The sequence below is a fragment of the Somniosus microcephalus genome, chromosome 13, assembly GCF_052327205.1.
Source record: "Somniosus microcephalus isolate GS21.2 chromosome 13, FLI_Smic_1.0, whole genome shotgun sequence".
NCBI classification, from domain to species: domain Eukaryota; kingdom Metazoa; phylum Chordata; class Chondrichthyes; order Squaliformes; family Somniosidae; genus Somniosus; species Somniosus microcephalus.
In genome coordinates this window covers 56,135,949-56,163,297 of record NC_140999.1, presented here as the reverse complement: position 1 = coordinate 56,163,297, position 27,349 = coordinate 56,135,949, and the positions used below count along the sequence as shown (strand labels likewise).

The 27,349-nt window shown below is 53.6% G+C and overlaps 1 protein-coding gene across 1 annotated transcript; it reads left to right on the top strand.

The window, feature by feature from the left end:
- The first annotated feature begins 20,197 nt into the window (after nt 1-20,197).
- On the top strand, nt 20,198-22,092 carry LOC147108331 (uncharacterized). The gene has a single exon (XM_086006035.1). The coding sequence runs from the start codon at nt 20,229-20,231 to the stop codon at nt 21,891-21,893; it is 1,665 nt and encodes a 554-aa protein (XP_085862161.1). The 5' UTR covers nt 20,198-20,228; the 3' UTR covers nt 21,894-22,092.
- The last annotated feature ends 5,257 nt before the right edge of the window (nt 22,093-27,349 follow it).

Here is a 27,349-nt window from a genome sequence, read left to right as displayed (position 1 = left end):
CCGCCGCCAAGTTCACGCCAGCCAAACCAATTTCTAGGTCATGGAAAGTACTCCCAAGTAGGGCAGCAGAGGCAAAAACTTGGAATCATTTAAGGAACAGCTAGATGTTATGACTGCTGGATGGATGAGCTGAGAATGGTCAAACTACCTTTCTCAGCCATATCTATCCTGAGTGCACTCAACTAAAATATTCTGTAACTGAAGGAAATAAGCAACCAGCCGTTAACATTTCCCCAACTACAGTGCAGGACTCCCCATAGCAAACACTTTGATACATTATGCAATGGAACATTCACTATAATCACGTGCCTCACAGCGACTGTAGCAGAACAAGGGTAAAATATAAAATAAAAACAGGAAATGCTGGAAACACTCAGCAGGTCAGGCAGCATCTGTGGAGAATACAATATAATTTAGTTTTGGGGGGGTGCGGGAGGGGTTAATTTTTCCAATTTTCTTTCCTTCTTTGTAAATGCCGATTAATGTTGGGCCCGGTTCATCCTCTATTACTTAACCTAAGTGACCGTTCTTACTAATCAGCCATAACAATGAGTGTTGACAAGCTGTTCAACAAAGAAAGGTGTCACAGCTGAGTTCAACCTTGTCCTGAACCAATGTGCAGCAGCAGTCATTGGATATTGACCAAGAGAAAGAACCTTGGCTGATTTCCCCGCTCCCTAGAATATAGGTGTTGAGGCAAAGCATAGCAGCCACATTTCCAGCCCAGGTTATAGCCTTTTACCTTTACAGAATCCAGTAATTGCTGACATGCAGTGCACCTGCTTTCAACAGGACTCCTGAATATAAATAGTCATAGAAGCAGTAGTAGCACAAACCCAGATTTTTGTGCATCTGATTGTTCTGCCACCAGATTAAGTCCTTCCTCTTCTGGCCCAATCAGTGCACTGAGCCAGTTCAGTGCACCAGAATGCTTGCAACAAGACTGAATATAGTGTAAGCACATTATTGCATGGCTCAGCATCAATTTTCAAGCCACTGTGACATTCTCAGACTCATTATTTTTGAAATTTCCTTTTTTTTTGTTTATATTGTCATTTCCCTTCACTGTCCTGTAGGTTGACATGTGCAGAAGACTGGAACCCCATATTCTCAATTGGTCTTCCTAGAAACTACAGGAGAGGAGACAAAAGTTATCGCAGAGCAAAACATGGCGAGCATTTCAGTGTTACTCTGCAGGCCCTGGTGTACAAGGTAAAAGGGTATCTGGGGGATAAATTCGGTTGATTAGCACCGCCCATTAGTGCCCTAAGAGGGCACGGCGATGTTTGTGCCGCTCGCGAAATTGACCATTTTGCGGCGGCGCTAAACACTACCGCCATGATCTCCTGCGCCCGCAGATCATGACATCGAGCGTGCAACGCCCCGGACCGGATATTGAGTGGTGCCCCCTGCCTTTCCACCTGCTGCTAGCAACGACAGGTAGAGGGGAACATTTTGCAGTCGGGAAGGGGCTAGGGGAGCGCTATTTAAAGGTGGCCTCTTCCTGCTTTATTTTGTCGGCGACATTTTTGCACCACGCATTCTGAGAGAGAGCGAGAGACTTATGGAGAGATTCAACGCTGTGTGAAGGAGTTTTGGGTTCTGAGCAGCACTTTGCAGGTTCTTTTTGATTTGACCTTCCTTGCATTGATTTAGAAGAGACTTGGGGGCTGCACTAATTTGGGGCATCGTCCTGCACCTGCAGAATCGGAGGCATCAGAGACGCAGAGAGAGAGTGGCAAACATGGCCAGAGGGAGGAGGGCCAACAGGCCCCTGCAAACGAGACCTTACCCTCCCAGGGTATTCCGGGAGCAATTCTCCTACATTCATTTGTCTGAGGAGCAGTGTTTGCACAGGCTGCGCTTCAGCAAGGAGGTGGTCACTGAGCTCTGCCACCTGCTGCAACCAGATCTGCAGACTCAACTGAGGACCAGGACGTCTCTGTCAGTGGCAGTGAAGGTGACAGTGGCTCTGAATTTTTATGCCAGCGGCTCCTTTCAAGCATCTATTGGGGACATCGCCAATTTCTCCCAGTTCGCTGTCCACTGCTGTATCCGGGAGGTGACAAATGCCCTGTATAAAAGGAGAAGCCAGTACATCTCTTTCCCCATGACCCGGGCCAAACAGCATGAATGCGCATGTGGCTTTGCTAGGATAGCGGGCTTCCCCATGGTGCAGGGCGCCATTGACTGCAGGCATGTAGCATTGCGGGCACCCACCGCATGAAAATGCAGAGGTTTTCCGAAACTGCAAGGCCTACCACTCCTTAAATGTCCAGTTGGTCTGTGACCACAGACAGCTGATACTCGCCGTCAATGCCTGCTATCCTGGCAGCAGCCACAATGCTTTCATCCTGCGCCAGACTGGTGTGCCAGACCTTTTCCAGGCACTGCGTCAGCCAAGTGGTTGGTTCCTCGGGGACAAGGGTTATCCACTCTGCACCTGGCTGATGACACCGCTCTGTAACCCCAACACCCCTGCCGAACTGCGGTATAATGAGTGCCATATCGCCACCAGTAACATAATTGAGCAGACGATCGGTGTAGAAATATGAACTGGTGCCTTTAGAAAATGGTCGAGGACTGCGAAAACTGCAGCCACAGTGAGATCTCAAATAAACAAAACCTTGAAGCGGGGGGGGCCTAGGTCTGCTCAAATAACATAGTTAACAGGGCTGCAAGAGATGACAAGCTTGCAGGATGATCGAGTCTACAACAATAATTAACTCAAGATAAGGGTAACAATCTAGTCTAACGGTTGAGCAGTCGCAAATCACATAATAAGGGACCTCTGGAATTCCCTAAACGACCAAGGATACTGATTCGGCTAAGGATGGACACATCTCAGACAAAATGGCCGAATCTGCACATGGCACGCCTTGACCATTCTGTTGTGATGATCACAGAAGCTGTGAGCTAACTGTCAAGAGGTCTCATGACTGATTAGAGCAACCTTGTGCAAACGGTCTTATCGGGGGGGGGGGGCGGGTGATGTGCCATCAATAACTCAAAGACAAGGGCCTAGAAATTCAGTTGGCTGCGCCAGCCGTTAGCGCCTTAGGAGGAGCAGATCTCGAGCGCTAGGCACTTAGCGCCCGGGCGCAGCGCAATCTGCGCCTCACCCCAACTTCAGTAGACATTTAGCGTCGGCGCAAAGTCTTTGCGCGCGCAGATCATGACGTCATTTCGTCGTGCAACGCCCTTTCTGCACCCGGAACCGGAACTTCACTCGCGCCACCCCATTGTGCGCCGGGCGGCCCTAACGACTGTTGAGTGGAACGGTACACAGCCGAGGCGGGCCGCGGGGAGCGCAAATTAAAGGGCACTTACCCTGCACTATAAAGGGCAGCCATTTTGCAGCATTCACTCTTGTGCAACGGATTTTTGGAGAGAGACCAAGGAAGAGAGCTTACTGCTTTGGCCCAACACTAGGACAGGTATTTTTGGCTTCAGGCCAGAGCTTAGCAATTATCTTTGCCTTCATTGAGATCTCAGTGTTTGCCAGCATATTATGGGGGCTGCATTGGGTGCCAACGCTGAGTTTCAGCCTTATGTCGGAAGGGCTTACAGACGCCGTGAGAGAGTGGCAGCCCTGGCTAGACGCAGAGGGGGCAACAGGCGTCGCCAAGTGAGGCCTTACCCACCCAGGGTATACCGCCAGCAGTTCTCCTATCTCAACATGTCTGCCGCGCAGTGTGTTAGGAGGCTGCGATTCAGAAGGGAGGTGGTTGCAGACATCTGCCAGCTGCTTCACAGAGATCTGCGTCCACAGCTGATGCGCAGGACGTCTCTGTCGGTGGCAGTGAAGGTGACGGTGGCTCTCAACTTCTATGCCACCGGCTCCTTCCAATCCGCTGCTGGGGACATCGCTAACATCTCCCAGTTCGCCGTGCATTGCTGCATCCGCCAGGTGACCAATGCCCTTTTCAGAAGGAGACGTCAATTCATCTCCTTCCCCATGACCCTGGACAAGCAGCAGCAGTGTGCAGTGGGATTTGCAAGAATAGCGGGCTTCCCCATGGTGCAGGGCGCCATTGATTGCACGCATGTGGCTTTGCGGGCACCTCTGGAGCACGCCGAGGATTACCGCAACCGGAAGGGCTACCATTCCCTCAACGTACAGCTGGTGTGTGACCACAGGCAGCGCATCCTAGCCGTCAATGCCCGCTTTCCAGGCAGCAGCCACGATGCCTTTATCCTGCGATAGACAACTGTGGCTGACATGTTCCAGGCACAGCCTCACCCAAGAGGATGGCTTATCGGGGACAAAGGCTATCCTTTGTGTACCTGGCTCATGACCCCGCTCCGCGCGCCCACGACCCCTGCTGAAGAGGCATACAACGAGAGCCATCAAGCGACCAGGAACCTCATCGAACAAACAATCGGCGTCCTGAAGCAATGGTTCCGCTGTCTGGATCACTCCGGGGGAGCCCTCCAGTATTCGCAGGAGCGAGTCTCCCAATTCGTCGTCGTTTGCTGCATGCTGCACAACCTGGCTATCCGCAGGACTCAGGCACTGCCACCTCACGTTGGACCACCACCTCAGGAGGAGGAGCAGGAGGAGCATGAGGAGGAGGAGGAGGAGGAGTACCAGCCCAGGAGGGAGGCAGAAGGTCCAAGGGCCGCCCGTCGGCGGCTTATTGAACGTCACTTCTAGGCCCCCTGTCAGGGAATGGCTTGTGCCAATGAAAGAACATGATTGCAGCCGCTCCGCAAGCCCTCAGCCGGTTAAGGCAACAAACACTTCAAAGATCAAACATAGACAATGTGAATAAATAAAATTGTTTATTGTACAAACTCAGGGCCCTTCCCACATGAAAACCAAAAACACACGAAACCCCCAAAAAACACTCACACACATGACTCACTCCCACAACCTGGGGAGGATTAACAAAAGATGTAAACAAAAATGGCCTTCATCCTCGGCCTTCACAAAACACCCATTCCAAAAAACAAAACATTTGGACACACCCTCTACTTTGTGGCCCGCGAGGGCGATGCCTTCTGCAAACTTTGGCGGCCCCTGCACGCCCTGCTGCTCCTCCTCAAAGTGAGGCCAGTGGCTGCTGCAAGGCTGGGGGAAGGCTCCTGAGGGACACATGTCGTGACGGCAGATGCCCTTGGGGGTCGGCCTGGACGAGGTCTGGCCGTCGAGGGGCCGGCTGGTGAATGCTGCAGCTGTGGCTGGGCAGCATCAGTCGCTGCAGCAGCTCGTGGCAGCTCCACTGGGAGAGTGGCAGTGGCGGCTGGAGGAATGGGGGCAAGCTGGCGGATGGCAGGCGCTCGCTGGTCGCCTGAGACACTGGCACTCGCCCGGGCCAGCACTGCAGCAAGCGTAGCAATCTGCCGAGGGACAGACCGCTGTGCTGCTGCAGCACGCCGGGTGCCCTGGCGATGCCTGGCTGACACAGCAAGTGTGGCAGCAGTGAGTGCCCGTGTTGCCCTGTTCTGTGACCGCATCAGAGCAGCCAGTGACTGCACGGCACCACTGATCACCTGGCCAGTCGCTGCCTGAGCTGCCCCGAATTCCGCCAAACTGGTGGCCTGTGAGGCCCCGAATTCGGTCACACTCCGAGACAGGGACTCGATGGCCTCAGGCATCCGTGCCACTACCCCCATGAGCTCCGTGTGCCGGCGCTCCGAGTCCGCGGGCATGTCCTCGAGGCGGCGCATCTCCTCGGCGTTGACCGTCTCCGGACTGGAGGCCGGACTCTCCCTCTGGGGAGAAGGCCGCCGAGCTGGCCGACCCTTCCTGCGTTGCTGGACGCCGCTGGGCCCAGCAATTGGACTCCCCTCCGACCCTTCCCCCCTCTGGGGAGAAGGCCGCTGAGCTTCCACCCCCCTCCCGCGTTTCTGCAGTCCCAGGAGCTACACTCCCCTCCGACACTTCCCCCTGGCTCCCCTCCAGGGAAGACGTCTCCCCTACATTGGCATGGCTTGCCGCGGCTGAGGGTTCCCCTGATGGGCCGCCTTCCTCTTGCTCCTCCTCCACCTCCTCTTCTGAGGGGCTGTCACTGGCAACTTCAGGGACCTCCTCCTCACCACCTTTGCCCATAATGTGAGGTGCACATGCAAGGATGAGGGGGACACTGGAAAGGGTACTCACCCTGACAATCCTGGCGAGGTCATTTAGCTTTTTGCGGCATTGTACAGCGCTCCTGGGGACCTCACTGTTGGATGTCACCCTGGTGGCGACATGCCTCCAGGCTTTCCGGTAGACGCGGGCCGCCGGCTTCTTCCCATTGTCCGGAAACAAAATATGGCGTCTCTTCTCCACAGCGCCAACCAGCACCCTCAGATCATGCTCTGAGAAGCGCTGCGCTCGTTCACGGGCCTTCTCCATCCTTTCAGGCGCTATTTGGGTCCAGCAGCAGTGTTCAGGCCTAGCTGGAGGGCTGCAGTGTCCAGGGCGTGGCAGCAGACCAACTCGACCCTTCCCCCTTAAGAGCTGGCCGGCGCCAGGGTGTCTGCTGTCAATCAAGAAATGGCCGCACCTGCGCTGCGCCCGGCCTCGGCGGTATCGCTCAGCACCTCCGGCTTAGCGCCTAAAGAGAGCCGTGCATCGCCAGTTTTAGCGCTCGAGCAAACTCTTAGGGCGAAGCAAATGAATATCGGCAAAGTGGCCTCGAATTTGCGCCGGGCGCAAACTTTAGCGGCCACCCGACTTTACCGCCCCAAAAGTGGCTATAATGAATTTCTAGGCCAAGGAGTTTAAAGGATTCAACTGAAGGCTTTTAATCACTAAGAACATTGCAGGTCTTTCCACATCGGGTTCGTCAGATAGAATGACTCATACAGCTCTGGAGACCTTTATATGACAAAAGACAGGGGCGTAGCCAATACACACAATAGGAAAAAGGGGGCGGTACACACAATACAAAGCAGGTAAAACACAGGGGCTGATGAAGGCATATATTTCATCACATTCACCCCTTCTACAGATTTAATCTGTCCGGGGGTGTGATAGTCCTTCCTGAACGTCGCAACAGTACCTCAGGTTCTGACCGGGAGTCCGTGATGCCCTCCTGGGCATACCCATGTGTTGGGGGTGTTGCAGGTACTTCTGGGGGTGGTGAGCCTGGGGATGGTGGAGGTTCTTCTGGGGGTGGTGGTGATGGGTCGTCGTCGCTTCCTGCCGAGGCGAGGTCCTTTATGGACACGGTGTCCTCACGCCCGTCGGCGTGCTTGACGTACGCGTACTGTGGGTTTGCGTGGAGTAGGTGTACTGCCTCCACAAGGGGATCCGTTTTGTGGCCCCTCACATGCTTCCGTAATAGGACTGTCCCTGGGGTGGAGAGCCACGAGGGTAGGGACACTCCTGAGGTTAATTTGCGGGGAAAAACAAATATCTTCTCGTGAGGAGTGGCGTTAGTAGCAGTACACAGTAGCGACCTTATCGAGTGGAGTACGTCTGGGAGGACCTCTTGCCAGCGGGAGGTGGGGAGGCCTTTAGACCTTAGTGCTAAGGTGACCGCCTTCCACACTGTCGCGTTCTCCCTCTCCACTTGCCCATTACCCCGGGGGTTATAACTACTGGTCCGACTTGTGGCTATCCCCTTCGACAGCAGGTATTGGCGCAGTTCGTCGCTCATGAACGACGCCCCCCTGTCAGTGTAGATGTAGTTAGGCATGCCGAACGTGCAAAACAGGTTGCCGAGGCACTTGATGACCGTGGCACTGGTCATGTCTGGGCAGGGGTAGGCGAATGGGAAGCGGGAGTACTCGTCCACAATGTTGAGAAAGTACACATTGCGGTCGGTGGAGGGGAGTGGTCCCTTGAAATCTAAGCTCAGGCACTCGAATGGCCGTGTAGCTTTGATCAGGTGGGCTCGGTCGGGCCTGAAAAAACGGGGCTTGCATTCTGCACAGGTGCGGCAGTCCCTGGTCATCGACCGGACCTCCTCGATGGAATAGGGGAGGTTACGGGATTTTATAAAGTGAAATAGCCGGGTGACCCCCGGGTGGCAGAGGCCATTGTGGAGGCCCTGTAGCCTGTCCCCCTGGATGCTGGCACACATCCCTCGTGATAGGGCGTCGGGGGATTCGTTGAGGGCCCCCGGCCTATATATTATGTCGTACTCAAACGTGGAGAGTTGGATCCGCCACCTGAGAATTTTGTCGTTCTTGATCTTCCCCCTCTGTTTGTTGTTAAACATGAAGGCTACCGACCGCTGGTCGGTAAGCAGGGTGAAGCGTTTGCCGGCTAGGTAGTGCCTCCAGTGCCGCACTGCCTCCACTATGGCCTGGGCCTCCTTCTCTACCGAGGAGTGCCTGATCTCGGGCCCTTGGAGGGTTCTTGAGAAAAAGGCTACGGGCCGCCCATCCTGGTTGAGGGTGGCTGCTAAAGCGAAGTCGGACGCATCGCTTTCGACCTGGAAAGGGATGTTTTTGTCCACTGCCTGCAGCGCAGCCTTCTCAATGTCGTGTTTAATGCTGTTGAAGGCGGCGTGGGCCTCGGCCGTGAGCGGGAAGGACGTTGATTTCAGGAGGGGACGGGCCTTGTCAGAATAATTGGGGACCCATTGGGCGTAATAGGAGAAGAACCCCAGGCACCTTTTCAGGGCCTTGGGAGTGTTTGGTAGGGGTAGCTCCCGTAGGGGGCGCAATCGGTCGGGGTCCGGACCGATTTCCCCGTTTTCCACCACGCAGCCCAGGATACAGAGGCGCATGGTGCTAAAGACACACTTATCCTTGTTGTAGGTGAGATTGAGTCTGAGGGAGGTTTTCAGAAATCTCGCGAGGTTCGAGTCGTGGTCTTGCTGGTCGTGGCCACTGATGGTGACGTTGTCTAGGTATGGGTAGGTGGCTGTTAACTGGTTCTCATCGACCATGCAGTCCATCTCCCGCTGGAAGACCGAGACCCCATTCGTTACCCCAAAGGGGACTCTGAGGAAGTGGTAGAGGCGTCCGTTCACCTTGAAGGCGGTGTATGGACGGTCCTCCGGCCTAATGGGGAGCTGGTGGTATGCCGATTTTAGGTCGATGGTGGAAAACACCCGGTATTGCGCAATTTGGTTAACCATATCCGCTATGCGGGGCAGAGGGTAGGCGTCTAGCTGGGTGTATAGATTAACCGTCTGGCTATAATCTATCACCATCTGCTTCTTTTCGCTACCCTTAACTACTACTACCTGGGCGTGCCACGGGCTGGTACTGCATTCGATGATACCCTCCCGCTTGAGTCTTTCTACTTCCGACGCAATGAACCGTCTATCCTCCCAGCTGTACCGCCTACTCTTGGTCGCTATGGGTCGTCAGTTGGGTGCGAGGTTGGCGAACAGAGAGGGTGGCTTGACCTTCAGGGTAGCCAGACCGCACACTGTGAGGGGCGGCTGGGACCCACCGTAGGTAAGCGTGATACTTTGGTGGTGACACTGGAAGTCCAGACCCAAGATCACACTCACACAGAGATCTGGCATTATCAATAGTTTAAAATCTCTGTAATCAGTGCCTTTTACCGACAACATAACCGCGCAGAAACCTGTAATTTTTGAGGTATGAGTCTTATCAGCCATGGCGATTTTGCCCTGTGTGGGGACTATCGTTAGTGAAAGTCGTTTTACCAGGCTAGGATGAATAAAGCTTTTGGTGCTCCTGCAGTCAATCAAGCATTTAACCTTGTTCCCGTTTACCTCTATGTCCATCATCGATTTAGACAACGGATGCGGCCTGGATTGATCCACTGTGATCGAGGCCACCAGTGGGTCCTGGAGGTCCGTGTAGTCGGGGCAAGATGGTGGACTCCATGAGGGTGGACAAGATGGCGTCCAAGATGGTCGCCCCCACGGCGCGCACGTGGCGGTGGTGGAGTTGGAGGCAGGGTTCCCTCTGCAGACTTTGCTGAAATGTCCTTTCTTCCCGTATTTAAAACAGGTGGTGCCCTTCGCTGGGCACAGATGCCTGGAGTGTTTGTCCTGGCCGCAGAAGTAGCATTTCAGGCCCCGATGCATCGCGGCAGTAGTGGGGCTCCTGGGTGGGGGCTGGGGCTCCGATGGTGCTGGGCTGGCCTGAGACCTGGGAGGTGAAGATGGCTTCCAAGATGGCGGCCCCCACGGCGCGCACGAGGCGGAGTGGGCCGCGTGGCCTGAGGAACAGGATTCAGAGTTCCTCTGGGCCATATCCAGCGATCGCGCTATACCCATAGCCTGTTTTATGAAATGTCCTTTCTTCCCGCATTTAAAACAGGTGGTGCCCTTCGCTGGGCACAGATGCCTGGAGTGTTTGTCCTGGCCGCAGAAGTAGCATTTCGGGCCCTGATGCATCGCGGCAGTAGTGGGGCTCCTGGGTGGGGGCTGGGGCTCCGATGGTGCTGGGCTGGCCTGAGACCTGGGAGGTGAAGATGGCGGCCCCCACGGCGCGCACGAGGCGGAGTGGGCCGCGTGGCCTGAGGAACAGGATTCAGAGTTCCTCTAGGCCATATCCAGCGATCGCGCTATACCCATAGCCTGTTTTAAGTCCAGTCCCTCCTTTTCAAACAGTTTCTGCCGAATGTAATTTGAACTGAGGCCCGCAATAAAGGAGTCTCGGATCAGCTCCTCCGTGTACACGATGGCAGACACGGCCTTACAGTTACAGTCTCTGCCCAGTACTTTTAGGCTTAGCATGAAGTCCTCTAGTGACTCACCATGCCGCTGCGTGCGAGTAGTCAGAAGATGCCTGGCGTACACCTCGTTTATTGGCCGCACGTAGTGGGCCTTCAGAATGGTGCAGGCATCCCCGTAGCTGGTGGCATCTTGGATGAGAGGGGAGACCCGATGGCTCACCCAGTTTCGCAGGATTCCCAGTTTCACGTCTCCGGTGGCGGTTGCGGCTGCTATGGCGGTGGATGAGTTTGCGATGAAAAATTCGAAGCATTGGAACCAGTGTCCGAACTGTGTGGCTGAGTCTGAGGCATGGGGGTCCAGATCCAAGTGCTCTGGTTTCAGGAGTCGATCCATCTTGGTGTTTTAGTGATTAAAATTGATGTGCCATCAATAACTCAAAGACAAGGAGTTTAAAGGATTCAACTGAAGGCTTTTAATCACTAAGAACATTGCAGGTCTTTCCACATCGGGTTCGTCAGATAGAATGACTCATACAGCTCTTGAGACCTTTATATGACAAAAGACAGGGGCGTAGCCAATACACACAATAGGAAAAAGGGGGCGGTACACACAATACAAAGCAGGTAAAACACAGGGGCTGATGAAGGCATATATTTCATCACAGGGGGCACATAGGTAGTAAAAATATAGATCTAAAAGAAGGGAGCCAAGAGCTAGTTTAGTAGCGAGAACCTAGGAAACACACTCGAGAAGGGAGGAGCCACAAGTCCGGGACTTGTTGTAGGACACCAGCGCGAAGGCTGATCAATTTTCAAACGGGTAATATTGTTTTAAGCTAGCACACAGGAAAGTGAGCCCTGTGTCATTTTCCTTGTAAGTTATTCAAACAACTTGTTAACCAATAAAGTACTGAATGTATGCAACTTATTGAGTCCGACCGACATTTGACTCTCTGAACTAAGAACCATAATTGTTGAACTGTTGTTGAGCTGACTACTTATTACTAGCTCAATAGATACAGTGAATTTGGGTCAACAATCGGCATGCTTAAGCAACGGTTCCGCTGTCTGGACCACTCAGGAGGAGCCCTGCAGTACTCTCCTGAGCGAATCTCCCTCTTCATAGTTGTATGCTGCATGCTTCACAACCTGGCAATCCTGAGGACCCAGCCAATGCCACCAGGGATTGGTGCACCACCTGAGGAGAAGGAGGAGGAAGAGGATGAGGAGGATGATCAGCAGCAGCACCAAGGCGGGAGGGAGGCCCACAATGTTGCCGCTGCAAGGGCTGGCTGTCAACGGCTGATAACAAGCCGCTTCTAGGCCCCTACTCAGAAGATGGCTTCTGGCATGGAGAACAACATCATGGAAAGTAACCCACACCTGCTATAGCCGGCCAAAGCTGCAATGAATCTAAAGGTCAAAAATGTCAATTTTGAATACAACAACTTTTTTATTTAACAAACTCTGTGTGTGTCATTTATTCAGGACAAACAATTAGAAACAAACACAACAAATCATGAATTTACAGAACTGGTTCTCACAAGCTGGAGAAAAACGCAAAAACAGTAAACAAATGTAATCAGATGAACCTCGACCTTTACTACAAACATTCCCACCATTTATTTAGACCTCCTACTGTTTGCCCTTCGAGGGTGATCTCCATCCCCTGCGCACTTCCCCCCTTCTCACCCTACTGCTCTTCCATAATGGGGCCCCAGTGGCTGCAGCAAGGCTGGTGGAAGGCTGCTGAATGTCAGATGCTGAGACTACAGATGCCCTTGAAGATCGGCCTCGACCAGCTCTGGGCCTGGAGGGCCCGGCTGCAGACTGCACCAACTCTGCATGGGCAGCAGCAGTCTGGGCTGGCTGTGTTGCAGGCAGTGGCAAGTGCAATGGGGAAGTGACAGTGATGGGAGCAGGAATGCTGTCATCCTGAGAGAGGACAGCACCTTCTTGCTCGACCGACACACTGGCACTTCCACGGGGCAGTACCTCAGCATCCGGAGCAATCTGTTCGAGCACAGATTGCTGGCCTGCTGCGGCACTGAGAGCCCCGGGGCAATGTGGCCAAACCAGCAACGATGGCAGCAGTCAGTGCTTGTGTTACATCAATCTGAGACTGCATGAGAGCAGTCTGAGATTGGATTGTAGCAGCCAGTGACTGAATTGCAGCACTAACCGTTGCGTTGCATCGGCGTGTGCTGCAGTGGAGTGCTCCACACTCCTTGCCAGTCCATCAATGCTTTCGGGCACCCTTGCCATTGCACCCATGAGCTCAGTGCGCATGCTCAAGGCCTGGCTATTCATTTCCGCGATGACGCGCTCCTCCTCTGCGACCAGTGCAGCAGGACTCGCTGGCCTACTCACCCTCCGGGGAGATGACCCCCGAGCTTCCCTACCCCCATGGCATTGCTGCAGCCCACTGGGACTCGGAGCTTCGTCCTCATCAGACCCTTCCCCCCTGCTCCACTCCATGGAAGGCATGGTCCCAGTGTGGGCATGGGCTCCCTCGGGAGACGCAGGCGCTGAGGCTCCGGCTTCCTCTTCCTCCTCGCCTGGGGCACCGCTCCCACTGGTTGGTTGAGGGACAGGCTGGTCAGCTGGTGGTTCACTATCTGAAAGCAGGGATGTACAAGAGTGGCTTTAGCGTCAGGACAGGGGGGCAGTAAGGGAGCAAGGACTGGAGAGATTTAGTAAGTTGGATTGAAAGTGTAAAAGGCTGGTGTTGTGAGGGGCAAGTGGAATGAGAGAGGAGAGAAAGCTGATGAACTGACCATTGCTGTCCCCAAAGGGGTTGACCTCTCCAGCGGCCATGGCTCCTATCACCTGGCTCACAACGATCCTGTGCACGCGCGCCTCCAAATCGCTGAAGGTCTGCAGCTCAGCCGGCCTTCCACCCATCCGTTGCTGCTGGTGCCTGTTGTGAGATAGCTTGGCCTGCAAGAAAAAGGACAGCGTCTGAGTGAATGTGCAGCCATGTGCTTGCCTGATGTGCCTCCTATAGTTGAATAGCCCTTAATGTATGCAGCCATGTGCTTGCCTGATGTGCCTCCCATAGTTGAATAGCTCTTAATGTATGCAAGATGTGGAATGTGCGTATGTGTTTTATGAGATGGCCATAGGTCTTGGATGAGTGTTGGGCATTTGGGGTTTTTAAACCCACTGGGCACAGAGTGAAGTTGAGATGGAGGGATGTAGAGGTATTGAAAAGCAGCCGCTCACCCTGACCACCTGAGTGAGGTCGTTGAACTTCTTCCGACATTGGGTGTAGGTCCTGGGCACCATGCTCCTGGAGGAGATGTGCTGTGCCACCTCCCTCCACACTCTTCTATACTCGCGTGGCAATGGCCTCCTGCCACTCTGTGGGTAGAGTACAGACCTTCGGCGCTCCACTGTGCCAACCAGAGCCACCAAGGCCTGGTTGCTGAAGGGCTGAGCTCGTTCCCTGGGCCTCTCCATTGTTCTTTCCAGCAGAATTGAAGTACAGGTCTGTCCAGGCCGAGATTCAAGGCTGCAATGAGCAGGGTGTGGCTGGAGAGCAAGATCGACCCTCCCCTTTAAGAACTGGCCGGCGCCAGTGTGTCTGTGTTCCATTGCTGACTGACATTATTGAGTTTCGCCAGCGCTCTGAGGTAGCGCCTCGCTCCTCGGCGTTAGCGCCTTAAAAGAGGTGTGTGGCACCTGATTTAGAGCGCCAATCACCTCCAGGGCCAATAGAAGCCAAGCTTGCAGTCAGAGGCGATAATTTGCACCAGGCACTAATTGCACCCCAAACGGGGCGATACCGAGTTTCTCCCCCTCTATATTTTGATCTTTGTGCTATTCTGCCACATTTGAAAGATTTCTCCCACTGTTAGGGAAAAAAAGAGGGCATAGACTCAGGATTATCACTAGAAGAACAAAGGGGGAAGTTAGAAATGTTTTCATACAGAGGGTCATTAAAATATAGAATGCTTTACCAGAAAGGTACCTAGCCTGGAAGTGTTTGATGGGACAATGAGCGGGAGCATTTCTCTGTATGCTACCTGTGGTGTGCCTGCCTGGGATTGTTTAATGGGACAGTGTTAGGGACACTTTCCTCTTTATGTAACATGCTCTGTACTTGCCCTGGGTGTGTTTGGTGGGACATTTTAGTGGGAGTTTTATGCTGTGTCTAGCCCGTGCTGTACTTGTCCTGGGGGTGTTTGTTGGGGCAGTGCAGAGGGAGCTCTGTGTCTGACCCGTGCTGTGCCAGTCCTGGGAGTGTTTGATGGGGCAGTGTACCCGCTGTGTGTATTGTAATGTGTAATAAATGTCCCAGTACTGTGCTAACATAGGATGCTCAGTGTGAACTGGCACAAAATGGCTGACTGACAAGCGCAGGCCTATTATTTGAGAGAGACATTTGAAATACTACATTTAAAGAACTAAAGTTAAACAGAACCTGCTCCAAAGGCACAAGAGATGCAGAACAAGAATGTGTGCGAACGCCTTGGGCAGGATTTTCATTGGGCCGTGGAGGTGGGATTGGAGGCGTGTGGGGGGTTAAAATTGCAAAAACTGGCAGGCGGGCCCAACCCCGCCTCCATCCCGCCTCCACGCAATTTTCATTAATTCGTGTCGAATGGTCCCGTCTCCGTCCCGCCTCCAGGAGGCAGGATAGGCCATTAAGGCACTTAACAAGCACTAAATTGCCTCTATAATGCCATTTTGAAAGGCCTTTGCGATTTTAACCCTTTTCCCACATGAAACATGCCTGTTCTGAAACACACCGGTGAAACCTGGCGAGAGCACAATTGGATTGCTGACTATCAGTTGCAGCTCAACCATTAAAGAGGAGATTTGATCAGCCATCATTTGCAGGTGGCAGGACTTTGTAGTCTCAGGTCTGGGGGAACTTTTAGAAGGCATAACCACAGCTGTGGAAGTTTGGAGCCTTACACCCATCTCCAGTGTGACCTCCTGGGAAACCCCTCTCGCCACCTTCACTGAGCGCTTCCTCAACTGAGGCATATACCAGAAGCATGGGAGCCATTTATTTCCTTCCCTTCAGGACATTAGATGAGGACGAAGACCAGCCACGGCACCAGCAGAACCAGGAACAACAGCAGCACCAATAGTAGCAGCACCAACAGCAGCAGCAACAACAGGAGCGCCAAGCTGCTGCTCACCCACCTGAAGTTGCACAGGCCAGAAGGGGCCATTGCATGGAAGCCCGTCGGCGCAGGAGATACCCCCCAAACACGGTCTACAGACACAGGGTCAGCTACCTCAACATGTCTGAGCAGCAATGCCAAAGGCGGCTCCGACTTTCGTGAGACGTAGTGGGTGATATCTGCGCAATGCTGCAACAAGACCTGCAGGCCAGAGGACCAGGTGGACAACCTTTACCAGTGGCCGTCAATGTCACCACCACACTCAACTTTTTTGCCTCAGGCTCATTCCAGGGATCAGCAGCAGACATCAGCGGCATCTCCCAGGCGGCCGCACACACTTGCATCATGCAGGTAACCGACGCCCTCTGCCATCGCACACAATCACATCCATTTCACCATGGCATGAAGAGTGAAGGAAACACTGAAACCCTCTCCAAGCAAAGATCGCAAGGAGACCTCGATCTATACAAGAGCAGATTGATGACAATGCCGCAACTGCATCTTGTCATTCACCGCCAGAACAATCTCATGAAGACACATCAGACTTACCCGTGTTGAGTAGATCCACACGTGAAGTAAAAGAGCCTGATAGGCTTAATCTTTGAGTACAATGTAAAGCTTTGAAAATGTGTTGACTGTTTTGAAAATGTTTATGTTTATAGAGCACTAACAAAAGTGTTACTGATATTATCTTTATTGTTTTCTTGAAAGTTGAGTGATATTGATTTTGTTAAACCTCCAAAGAAAGGGGGATGTAGTGATCAATAACATGTCATTCTGTGGTGGACACTAGGTGGAGCAGTAGAGCTGTATATAGCTGTATGTATAAAACTACACTACCCAGCTATACATACATTAAGACTACATTACCCATGAGGCTAGGCTACCCAGAAGGCAACAGTCAAGATGGCAGCCTGCACACAGGAGCACACATGCAGCATCTCCACAGATACTGTACCTAGAGAACGTGTACTGAATAAATGACTAGCTAGAAGCTAGCTGTGTTCATAATAAGAATGTCTAGTTATTAATGAACATAACAGATGGGGGTAAGGATTTCTTTTTGGAGGTGGCAGCCAGCGGGGACAGCCTGAGTGCCGTGCTTTTACAGGAAAGGCACGGACGGCTGAGACCGGTGGTGTACTCCTCCAGGGTCCTCACGGATGTGGAGAAGGGGTACTCGAACTGTGAGAGACATCTGTTGGCTACTCACTGGGCAGTGAAGAAGTCACAGGTCTTCACAGGAGTATCCCCTATCACACTCCTCACCCATCATACCCCGACCCAGATGCTGCTTGATGGGAGGATAAAAGATGGGACGGTCAGCAGTGCAAGGATCACTCGCTGGACCCTCCTCCTCTCCCAGATGGCAATCAGGGTCAGAGGCCTCTGTGAGCCAAAGCTCGCAGCCAACCTTACTTATGCAGGGGAACCGCACAGATGCTCAGTAGAGGGGGTGTGGGACATCGACTTCGGATTTCGGGCAGGGATACATCCCACAGGCCGCGAGATCTACGTCAATGGGTCAAGTTCAGTGTCCGCGGGTACAAGACTCACGGGCTGCGGAGTTTGGGACCCCAAGGCAGGCATAGCCTTGGCACTTAAACTCCCCAGCACCCTGAGCGCCCAGCAGGCTGAACTCTCGGCGGTGATGTACGTGGTCACTCACCCCGAGAAATTCCCCACCCCGTACACGATTTGCTCGGACAGTATGTTCACATGCAATTCGTGTACGGAGTATCTGGCGATTTGGTCCCGCAGGGGGTACACCTCCGCGGATGGGAGACCCCTGGTCACCAAGCCCCTGCTAGTGAGGATAGTGGCAGCCCTAGAGAGTAGTAGGGACGTCTATATCCATAAAGTAAAAGCCCACTCTAAGACCGAGCCACGGGCAGAGGGTAACCAGCGAGCCGACTTGCTGGCCAGAGAGGGAGCACAGACCAGTCGCTTCTGGGACCCGTACGAGAAAGGCAGTGTAGTAGCTGTCAGAGGCCAGCCGAGGACACCAGGGAGCGCAGGGGTAGGATTGGCCCCGGACCTGAGAATGGTCCAGGTGCAGGATCCCGACCTCAAGGCGGCCATAACAACCATCCTCGGTGGAGGAAAAGCAGAGGGCCCGTATGATACTGTGGACGTAGCTGTGAAGGAAGGGATGCTGTTTAAGGTGGTCCCAGTGCAACACCAGCGGGAGTTCCTACAACTGGCCCATGAGGGCCCAGGTGCAGGACATCCCGGGCCAGAGTCCATCTGGCAGAAGGTGGAACATGCAGCGTGGTGGCCAGATCTCCGGACCGACGTCCGCGGCTTCTGTGCAGCCTGCCTGGTGTGTGCAGCAAACAACCCAGACCCCCAGAAAAGAAAGGCATCCATGGGGCACATAAGGCGGGTAGAGGGACCATGGTAGTCGATCCAGGTCGACTACATAGGACCCCTACCGACCGCCCAGGGAGGATACAAGTACTGCCTGGTGTTGGTAGATGTATTCTCCAAGTGGGTGGAGGCCTTCCCTTGCCGAACAGCCACCGCAATAGGGACGGCCAGGATCCTGGTCAGGGAGGTGTTTTCAAGGTGGGGACTGCCACAGTTTGTGGAGTCCGACCAGGGGAGGCACTTCACTGGCCAGGTGATGCAGGCCACCCTAAAGGTACTAGGAATTAGGGCAAAATGGCATGTTGCCCACAATCCCCAGTCCTCAGGTCTAGTGGAACACCTGAACCGCACCATTAAAGAAAGACTCCGCAAGGAGACTGGGGACTCACCGAACAAATGGGTAGAGGTCTTGCCTCTGGTCCTCATGGGAATTCGGGCCAGTCAGTCGAAGAGCACAGGGTACTCGCCCCATGAGCTGATGACCGGACGGCCCATGAGGACCCCGGTACACGTGTTGGTGCCCGGCCTCACCGAAGGTCAGCTTCGGGAAACAGACCGGGACCGCTTTGCTGGGAATCTGCTGGAACGACTGCAGCAGATTCACTGGCAAGCGGCCACCAATATGGGGAAACAGCACCGCAGCAACAAACTGCTGCTGGAACCCCGCAAGCAGCAGGACTGGGAAGTCGGCGACCAGGTCATGGTCCGCAGCTTCGCCAGAGTGGGGGTGTTTGAACCACTGTACATGGGTCCTTATAGTATCGTTGATAAGGCCAGCCCAATGGTTTATGCGGTCCAATTACCCCGCCGGGTGAAGTGGTACCACATTAACCAATGTAAGCGGTTTGACCCCACTAGGGCAGGAAGCAAGAAGGTCCCCAAACCCAGAGAACCCCCAGAAGTGACAGGGGACGCCCCGGTGGAGGTGGCAGCTTTGACAGAGGTCGATGTCGGCCTGAAGGCTGTGCCGCCCGGGATGGTCCTCTGCCACTGCGGAGACATCACACCACTTGACAGACAGGCAGGAAGGATAGGACAGGAAGTTCAAAGTCAAGGTCACAGGGAGGCTGGAGCTCAGTGTGAAACCAACGCGCAGCCGAAGGAAGCCCTACGGCACGCAGCAGAGAAGGGAATTGTGTTAAGCATAGTAACCGGAAAAGCAAAGGAAGGGGAGGATCAGTGGGAGGACGAAGGGATACTGCCCATGATGTGGGACTTTGTACCGCCGGTGAGGCGTAGTTCCCGGGCGGTCCGACCCAGGGTGACTTGGTCCCCCGTGTATCCTTCCCCGAATACAAGGGTTCAAAAGCAGAGGAAGCGCCGGAAGGGTAAACTCTGTACTGTGAGGGGTAAGTCCCCGTCACAATCCCCAGAACGAGCACCAGACACAGGGGGACAGTTGAAGGAGGTCCTCCTGCAAGCCCTACGAAAGGGGGTATCTCGATCCCCTGGGCAAGGTCGACAGGATGACCAGGAAAGGGGAGGCAGTTACAGAGACTGACCTGGCCACCCGGAGACGGGTGGCGTTGTACATAGCACTGTTTTTTTTTTGAAAGATAGTTGGGGTGATTTCACAGTGAGGTGAGGGTGTTTGGTTAAGCAAGGAAAACAAAACTTGGTGCTACTCCAGTCGAGCCTGAAGAAGTCTCAGGCAAGACTGTGTTTTTCAATTTGTGTTCCAGAAGATGCTCCGGACCATTGTGATGATACTCACCTACCTGGGGACCTGCGCCGGACGCCGAGGGGACAGCGAGGAGTCCCTGGTGTACGGGTGTTCCGGGGGCAGGGCGCCAACCGTAACCACGGGAGAAGGGATCATGGAGGCAGAAGACCAGGCCACCTACTTCCACGAGGGAAGATGGCCTGGGTGGTTGGGCTCGAATTCCACCCAGTATTCGAGCCACAAGAGCTTTACTTATGGAGAGGCCTCCATCCCCTGTCCGAACATCGAGGTGGCCACTTCCCAGGTTAGGGTGACAGAGGGGAAAAGGGTGTGTTTAACGTGTAAGGGGGACGTACCTTTAGGACGCTGGTGGTGGCTCAGGAAATTGAGCACGGACATCGAGGACAGGAGCTCAGACTGGGAACGTCTGAGCAACGATACCTACCGGACCATCACAGGGTCACCGGGGGAAGTCACAATGTGTTGGGAAAAATGGTGGGCCTACGACGAAGGGATGTACGTATGCCTATGGGGATCAGCCCAAGTATGCCCAGCGGGGCTGTCCATCGCCTTTGTCAGGTGGTGGCAGGACACAGGGTACGGGTTGGAGTGGGATAGAAGCGGGGAAGCTTGCGTCACCCCTCGCATCCGAGTGCCCATCAATGCCACCGAGCTCCTGGCTCAGGTGAGGAAACCCCTACCCACGCCCAAACACACTGACGCCCACGGATGTCCGACCACCACTAGGGGACCTGGGAATGGGTTGGTATTAGTACCGACGGGTAAGTTAGTGTACCAGGGAGTGCACTATGCAGTTGCATCTGTGGTCCTTAACCTAACAGAAGTTCGCCTACCTGCGTTCTGCCCCCGGAAAACCGAGTTGCTGTATCAGGCTCTGCTGAGGGAGATGTTCCGAAGCTTCTATGAGCTGGACTTCGGGGACATCAGTGTGGCAGACCTGTACACAAAAGAAGACATGACCGAGAGGGGCAGACAGCGCAGGGGGGTTTTGAACGATGTTTTCACTGGGTTTAATACCGGGGCCTCAGTTATGAACAGCCTGGATGATGTGCAGCTGGCCCTACAGATTAATGGGCTAAAGTCTCAGCTGCGCAGCATCCTAGGGAAGGAGAATGATGTTTTGGGCTCCACGCTTCACGAGGGGGTGGCTATGACAGTGCACCTGAAGGAGATTGTCGCCCAGCTAGAGGCTCATGCTCGGACAATAAACACCTTGATTAAGGAGGACCGGCTGGCCTCCGATCAGGCGGCACAGAATGAGGTGTGTGTGCTCTATGGGGCCTGGTTGCTGGGAGAGGGCCGCAGTAACTTGGAAGACCTTAGGCAAGGTCGGGTCCCCTCCTGGATCAGCAACCAGCACCTGGAGGCACTGCACCCCTATAGCCACACCCTCAGCCCATGCCAGCTCCGAGTGGCGTCGGAGGCCTATCCTGTCCCGGTTGACTGTGGGAAATCCAACCACACTATTATGGGTGTGGTTGTGCGAATGCCAGTGATGGGGTCATCCGCCAAACCAGCACCCCTGTATCGTGTGGAGAATGTCGGGGTCATTCGTGGGGGGGTACACGTCCATCTCACAACGGTCCCACCCTATGTCATTGTGTGGGAGCACACAGTGACGGGTACTGACCTGTCTGGTTGCCGTAGCCGGGGAGCACAGGTGATACTGTGTCCCCAGCACTTGAACGCCTTCAGGAGGTCACAATGCGGGTTTAGCGCTGCTGGGGCAGAACCTATAAATTGCACGATGGAGGTAATGGCACCTGGCCATGTATCTCCACAGATAGCATATGTGGGTGGTGGGACATATTGTGTCGCCACGACTGCCCACCGGCATAGGCACGGCCCGAGTGAGTGGTGTGATATACCGGACGGCAGCTTTTGCTTTAAACCTAGGGCAGAAGTTCAAGTGGCCCAGGAAAGGATCATTCCAATCCCGGAACCCTCCACAATTCACCTCACGGTACAGTACAATGTAAGTGATTTGCAGAACTATGTTGCCCGGTTTGGGTACTCTATACCACTCTTACCTGAGAAACTCACTGCCTTATTGAAGGCAGTGGACCTCAGTCAAAAACATTACTTCACCCTTGAACAGAAAAACAAAGACATAGCTCTTGGGATCGCAGACATACAGTCACCCGCGTGGTGGGAATAGGGAACGAGGGTAGATATCCCTGTCGGGCTTCGCATGGCCTCCCACACGCTGGTAATTGTACAACTGGTCATTGTAGTGTATCTCATTATAAACACCTGCAAAGCCAGAAGAGCCCTCAAAGCACACCGGTATCTGAAATTATTCAACAAGCAGCAACAGAAGGACAGCCCAGTATAACCATGAGAAGTTAGAGTAAACAACGGGGATGACTGACACTTGGTAGGCCTTTGGATTTTCTTACATGTCAATTGACACATCCCAGTTATATCCGGTTGTGTCAAGATGGGGGACTGTAGGGTTTGAAAATCCACAACCACGTTTTATTGGAGCCCTCTAAGGGCAAGGTGACCAAAATTGGATTGCCCTATACAGTTTAAAACCAACATTTTCAGCCAATGCAGTGGTCCCGAAAAGCAGGCTGGGATATCTGAATACAGGGGACTGTGGCTCAGAAGCGAGCCATAGATGTCGGCCAATCGAAACAAAGTGCATTCTCAAAGGCCAATCAGGGGACTGAGTCGGGCCTGAAGCAAGGATATGTGACTCACCCCTAATCAAGCTATGAGTACAGGCCATCATCACCTTAATCAACTCGGACTAGGGACAATAGTTTTGGGATCACTACAGTTAAGAGGTGGCCCAAAATAATCAAGTCCCAGGACTGACACAATGGGACAGCAGACTTGGAGGAGCCGCTGTGCACTCAAAACAATACCCCTGCCCTCACACTTGTAAACACCAATTTATTTGGGCGCGAAGAGGCCGAAATGGAATTGGGTATAAAATACAGAACCAAGAGATTAGTAAAAAAGACCAGAAGAAAGAGCAGGAGAGCGAGTTAAGAAGCTGAGGGAGCGACGAGCTGGGGCGAACTACCATCTAAAGAACTCCAACCACGCTGATGAGAAGATCCACCATCAGGCCCCAGACTCAATCGGCATACTGAAAGTTTACTCCGTTACCAGACGGCGCAACATCACCACAAGAAACCGCACCGTATACCGACTCCCGTCCCGGGGACATCAACAAGAAGACACCAACGACCGAAGTGGCTGTGGAAGACGGCATTCACTCCCGCTATTTCGGGAGCCTTTTCCATCAAGCACAAACCAACCAACAACAGCAACAACCGCACTCAAAGTAGGCTGTGAGTATAATCCAAGGGCCTGCAACTGTCAGTCTAGTCTAGGTAGGAAAGTGGGTTGGTGGGATTGGACTTGGTAAAGTTAAAACAGTGTAAAACATTTTCGTTATGTCCGTTCTCTCTCATATTTTATTTATAGTTATAGAGTGTGTGTGTTTATTACGTTTGTGGTAGAACCAAATAAAATTGGTTGTCACCTGTTTTTTCCAAGGACTACTTGTCTCCGAGTGCCTATTTAAAGTGCATCGTTCTCCATCCAAATTCTGGAGTTAGAACCAGATAGGGGCATTAGGGCACTTCGAACCCGCCAAACAAGGGAACAGCAGGCTAGGGAAAAAGAGAGAGGACTATAGGAGCCCTTGGGCTCAGGAGTACCCCGCAGATCAGGTATAAACTGTGCGGGTCGTCACCGTATTCTAGTCCTCCTCTATAAGCTGTTGTTCTCTATCTCCTTAGAGGGCGTTTAGTGACACCCGACCTGCAGGCTAACATAAGCTGCAAGGGTATAAAGGAGACAGAGGCCCAATACATTAACAGGCACTAAAGACCCCTGTAATTGGGCAGAGCAAAACCCCCTACAGTACCCTGGCAGTTGCCATGACTCCTTCATACTACGTCAGTCTAGTGTGCCTCCGCTATTCAGTCCACCAGACCAACTTAACGGATGGCTACTTGGATACAAGGGCTATCCCCTGCAGACGTGGCTGATGATGCCGTTGAGGAGCTCATCCAACGAAGCTGAGGAGAGCTACAACTCCAGCCACATGTCCACCAGAGCCATAAACGAGCAAACCATGCTGAAGATGCGCTTCAAGATGTCTGGATAGATCAGGTTGAGCCCTGCAGTACTCAGCAGCCAATGTTTCCAGAATCATCGTGGTTTGCACTTCACAACATGGCACAGCGTCGTGGCTTGCAGATTCCTGAGGACCAAGTGGCTTGTCACATATCCTCCTCAGATGAGGAGGAGGAGAGCAAAAACGAACATCTTGCAGAGGCCCATCAACCAGTAGCAGCAGTACGCAAGAACATTGCTGCCCAGAATGCAAGGAACGCATTCATCTTGGCCAGATTTGCTTAGCCTAGCCAATCAAGCACTTTTGCCTCGCAACTTCTTACCTGAGCATCGAAAATGGCCAAGGACCAGCGGATTCCTAGCAATTTGACCATCATACTGACAATTGCAAGCCCTCAATGTGAAAATCCCATTCACGAAATGACACACGCCACAACTACATCAGTAGCCATCAGATTTTTTATTTACATTATTCATCTGATGGCTTTTTCACAGAAAACATCAAATTTCACCCAAGTGACTACCCTTGTGACTATTTGTGCAGTATCTTTCTCTTACGCGTGCTCCTATGTGGTGCTTCCCCTGTGGCTTCAGCAGATGTGGAGGCCCCTTGCTCACTTTCCTGCTGCTCCTGTCTCGACACCTTTGGCGGGCATCCTCTGGGGTTAGAAACATAGAAACATAGAAGATAGGAGCAGGAGTAGGCCATTCGGCCCTTCGAGCCTGCTCCGCCATTCAACAAGATCATGGCTGATCATCCAAACCCTAGCACCCGGTCCCTACACCGACAGCCATCCCACCCAAGCCGTATCCCCGTAACCCCACGTATTTAATCCCCCCTAACACTAAGGGCCAATTTTTATCATGGCCAATCAACCTAACCCGCACATCTTTGGACTGTGGGAGGAAACCGGAGCACCCGGAGGAAACCCACGCAAACACGGGGAGAATGTGCAAACTCCACACAGACAGTCACCCGAGGCCGGATTTGAACCCGGGTCCCTGGCGCTGTGAGGCAACAGTGCTAACCACTATGCCACCGTTCAACCTGCGAGGGCTTAGCAACAATCTGCTGCTCCTGCGGCTGTGCAGGGGTTGAGACGCCGATCTCAGTTGGGTGTGGACTCTGGTGGGGCTCTGACCGAGGGCTCTGCAGTGGCATGGAAGTGTGAGCACTTGGAGAGGAGCCCCCACTTCCTTGATGTCTGCCACCAACTTCCCTCTCATGGGTCAGGTCCCCCTCAGCGCTTGCAAGTGGCTGGAGCGCACCTTGCTGCACATCAGGGGGGCCATGGGGACCCATATCTGCACTGGCAATCCTACTCAGAAGAACTTCCATGAAGGTCTGGTTTCTCTGTTCAATAGATGACCATCGCTCCTCCACAGATGTCATTCTATTCTGAACACTCACTGGCCTAGAAATTGGCCTGAGGCGCCCAAGCGGCGCAAAGTTCACCTGGGCGCTGGAATTTGCGCCGCGATCGCCGCATTAGCGATCGCTGCAAATTCAGTTGAAGTGCCCCTAGAGGGAGACGGGGCGCGGCTCGAGGCGCTCCACATCCCTCTTAGGGTGCTGAAAGTGAATTTCGCAGCGCTACGTGCCGCAGCGCCACACGCTGCGGCACGACACGCTGCGGTACTGCAGGCCTTCCTCCCACTGTTAAGGGGGAGGGGCCTGCAGCAGCGCGAGCCCCGATCGCGAGTGCCGGCAAAAGAGCCCGGCACCAAGGAGAAGTGCCGGGCTCTCGGGAAACAGCCGGCAATGCCGCGGGGGGGGGAACAGGAGGCCGGGGACGGAGGTGCTGGCAGCCGGCCGCCCCACACCTCCACCTTAACTTGCGCCTCTGCCGGCGCAGCAAGGCCCCGTGAACCGGGCGCGGGTAGCGAACGGCGCTACAGCGGCGTTCGCTACCAAATATCGCGATCAAGGCGCGAATGGGGTGCTGCACACACCGATGACATCATCAGTGGCGGCGCAGCGCAAAAGGCTAACGCCACCATTAGCGCCCCTGCTGAATATCGCGGGAGGCGCAGCCAGTGGCGCTACAGCCACTGACTGCCTCTTTAGGCGCTAACAGGTGGCGCTACTCACCCAATTTCTCCCCCACTATGTTTTCTGCACTCTGGCGACTTATCACCTCCATGGAGGTTGCCATCCTTTCCATGGTGATGCGTTCATGCGCCAATGACTCCACAAAGGCTCTGCTCATGTTCGCAATGGACTCCTCCATTCGCTCCACACTCGCAGCAACCCTGGAGACAAAACCTGCCAGAGGCTCCTGCATTTGTTCCTGGAGTTCCAGCACGTCTGATCTTATGGATGGACCCAGAGGCAGAGGGTTGACATGCAGCTGAGCCGAGCTGGCAGAGTCCTGCACCTTCCGACTAGGACTCTCCACTGCTGTCCCTGTCTGCACAATCTGCTGATGCTCACTTGTGAGCTGTGATACACCAGGTGACAACACTACTCTATGTCCCGAAGGTCCCACCGAGGTGCAACTGTCTGCGCTGGTGCTGGGTGCGCTGAATTCTGCTGACGCTGCGCCCTCAGAGGTTGCAGCTTCCTCTGAGGAGTCTTAAGGCTCATGCTCTTCCTCCTGGATAGTGGGGACGGGTGCTTGTGATGGTCCTGTGGGGGAGTAAAGGAAAGAGTCAGAGATGTGATGCCAAGGTTACATGCACATTGCATATTGCAGATGATCATAAGTCCATCTGTTAGAGCTTCAGAATCATTATCAGCGACTCGTGCAATGCCAATGAGAGAGATGGAAAACTATTCTGTCACCAGCTTGCTGTGATGCACCCCTCTCTCCGTCCCCCACTTGCGCATCTTCCTCTGCTCCTACGATCTCCAGGACCGCCTCCTCCCAGGGGCTGAGGTGGGCTACTGAGGGTGGCCCTCCTCCTGTCCTCACTCTTTCTCGCTTATTGTGAGCTCTCTTTTTCTGCAATGAGGGAGACAAGTGGAGGTTGAGTGAGAAACAAAGAAACATAGAAACATAGAATATAGGAGCAGGAGTAGGCCATTCGGCCCCTCGAGCCTGCTCCACCATTCAATGCAATCATGGCTGATCATCCAAGTTCAGTACCCGGTCCCTGCTTTCTCCCCATACCCCTTGATCCCTTTAGCCTTAAGAAATATATCCAACTCCTTCTTGAATATATTTAATGAATTGGCCTCTACTGCCTTCTGTGGTAGAGAATTCCACAGGTTCACCACTCTCTGGGTGAAGAAATTCCTCCTCATTTCTGTCCTAAAAGGCCTATCCCTTATCCTTAAGACTGTGACCCCTGGTTCTGGATTCCCCGACCATCGGGAACATCCTCCCTGCATCTAGTCTGTCCAGTCCTGCCAGAATTTTATAAGGAGTGAGTGTAGAAATTCCATAGCATAGATACTTAGAAGAAGACAAAGATGGAGTGAGGTGGCAAGACCATGGGCCCTCCCTGTGTGTTGTCAGTTTTTTTCATAGCATCACAGTGATAGGGAGTGTGAGGGCTGCATAGTCGAATAGT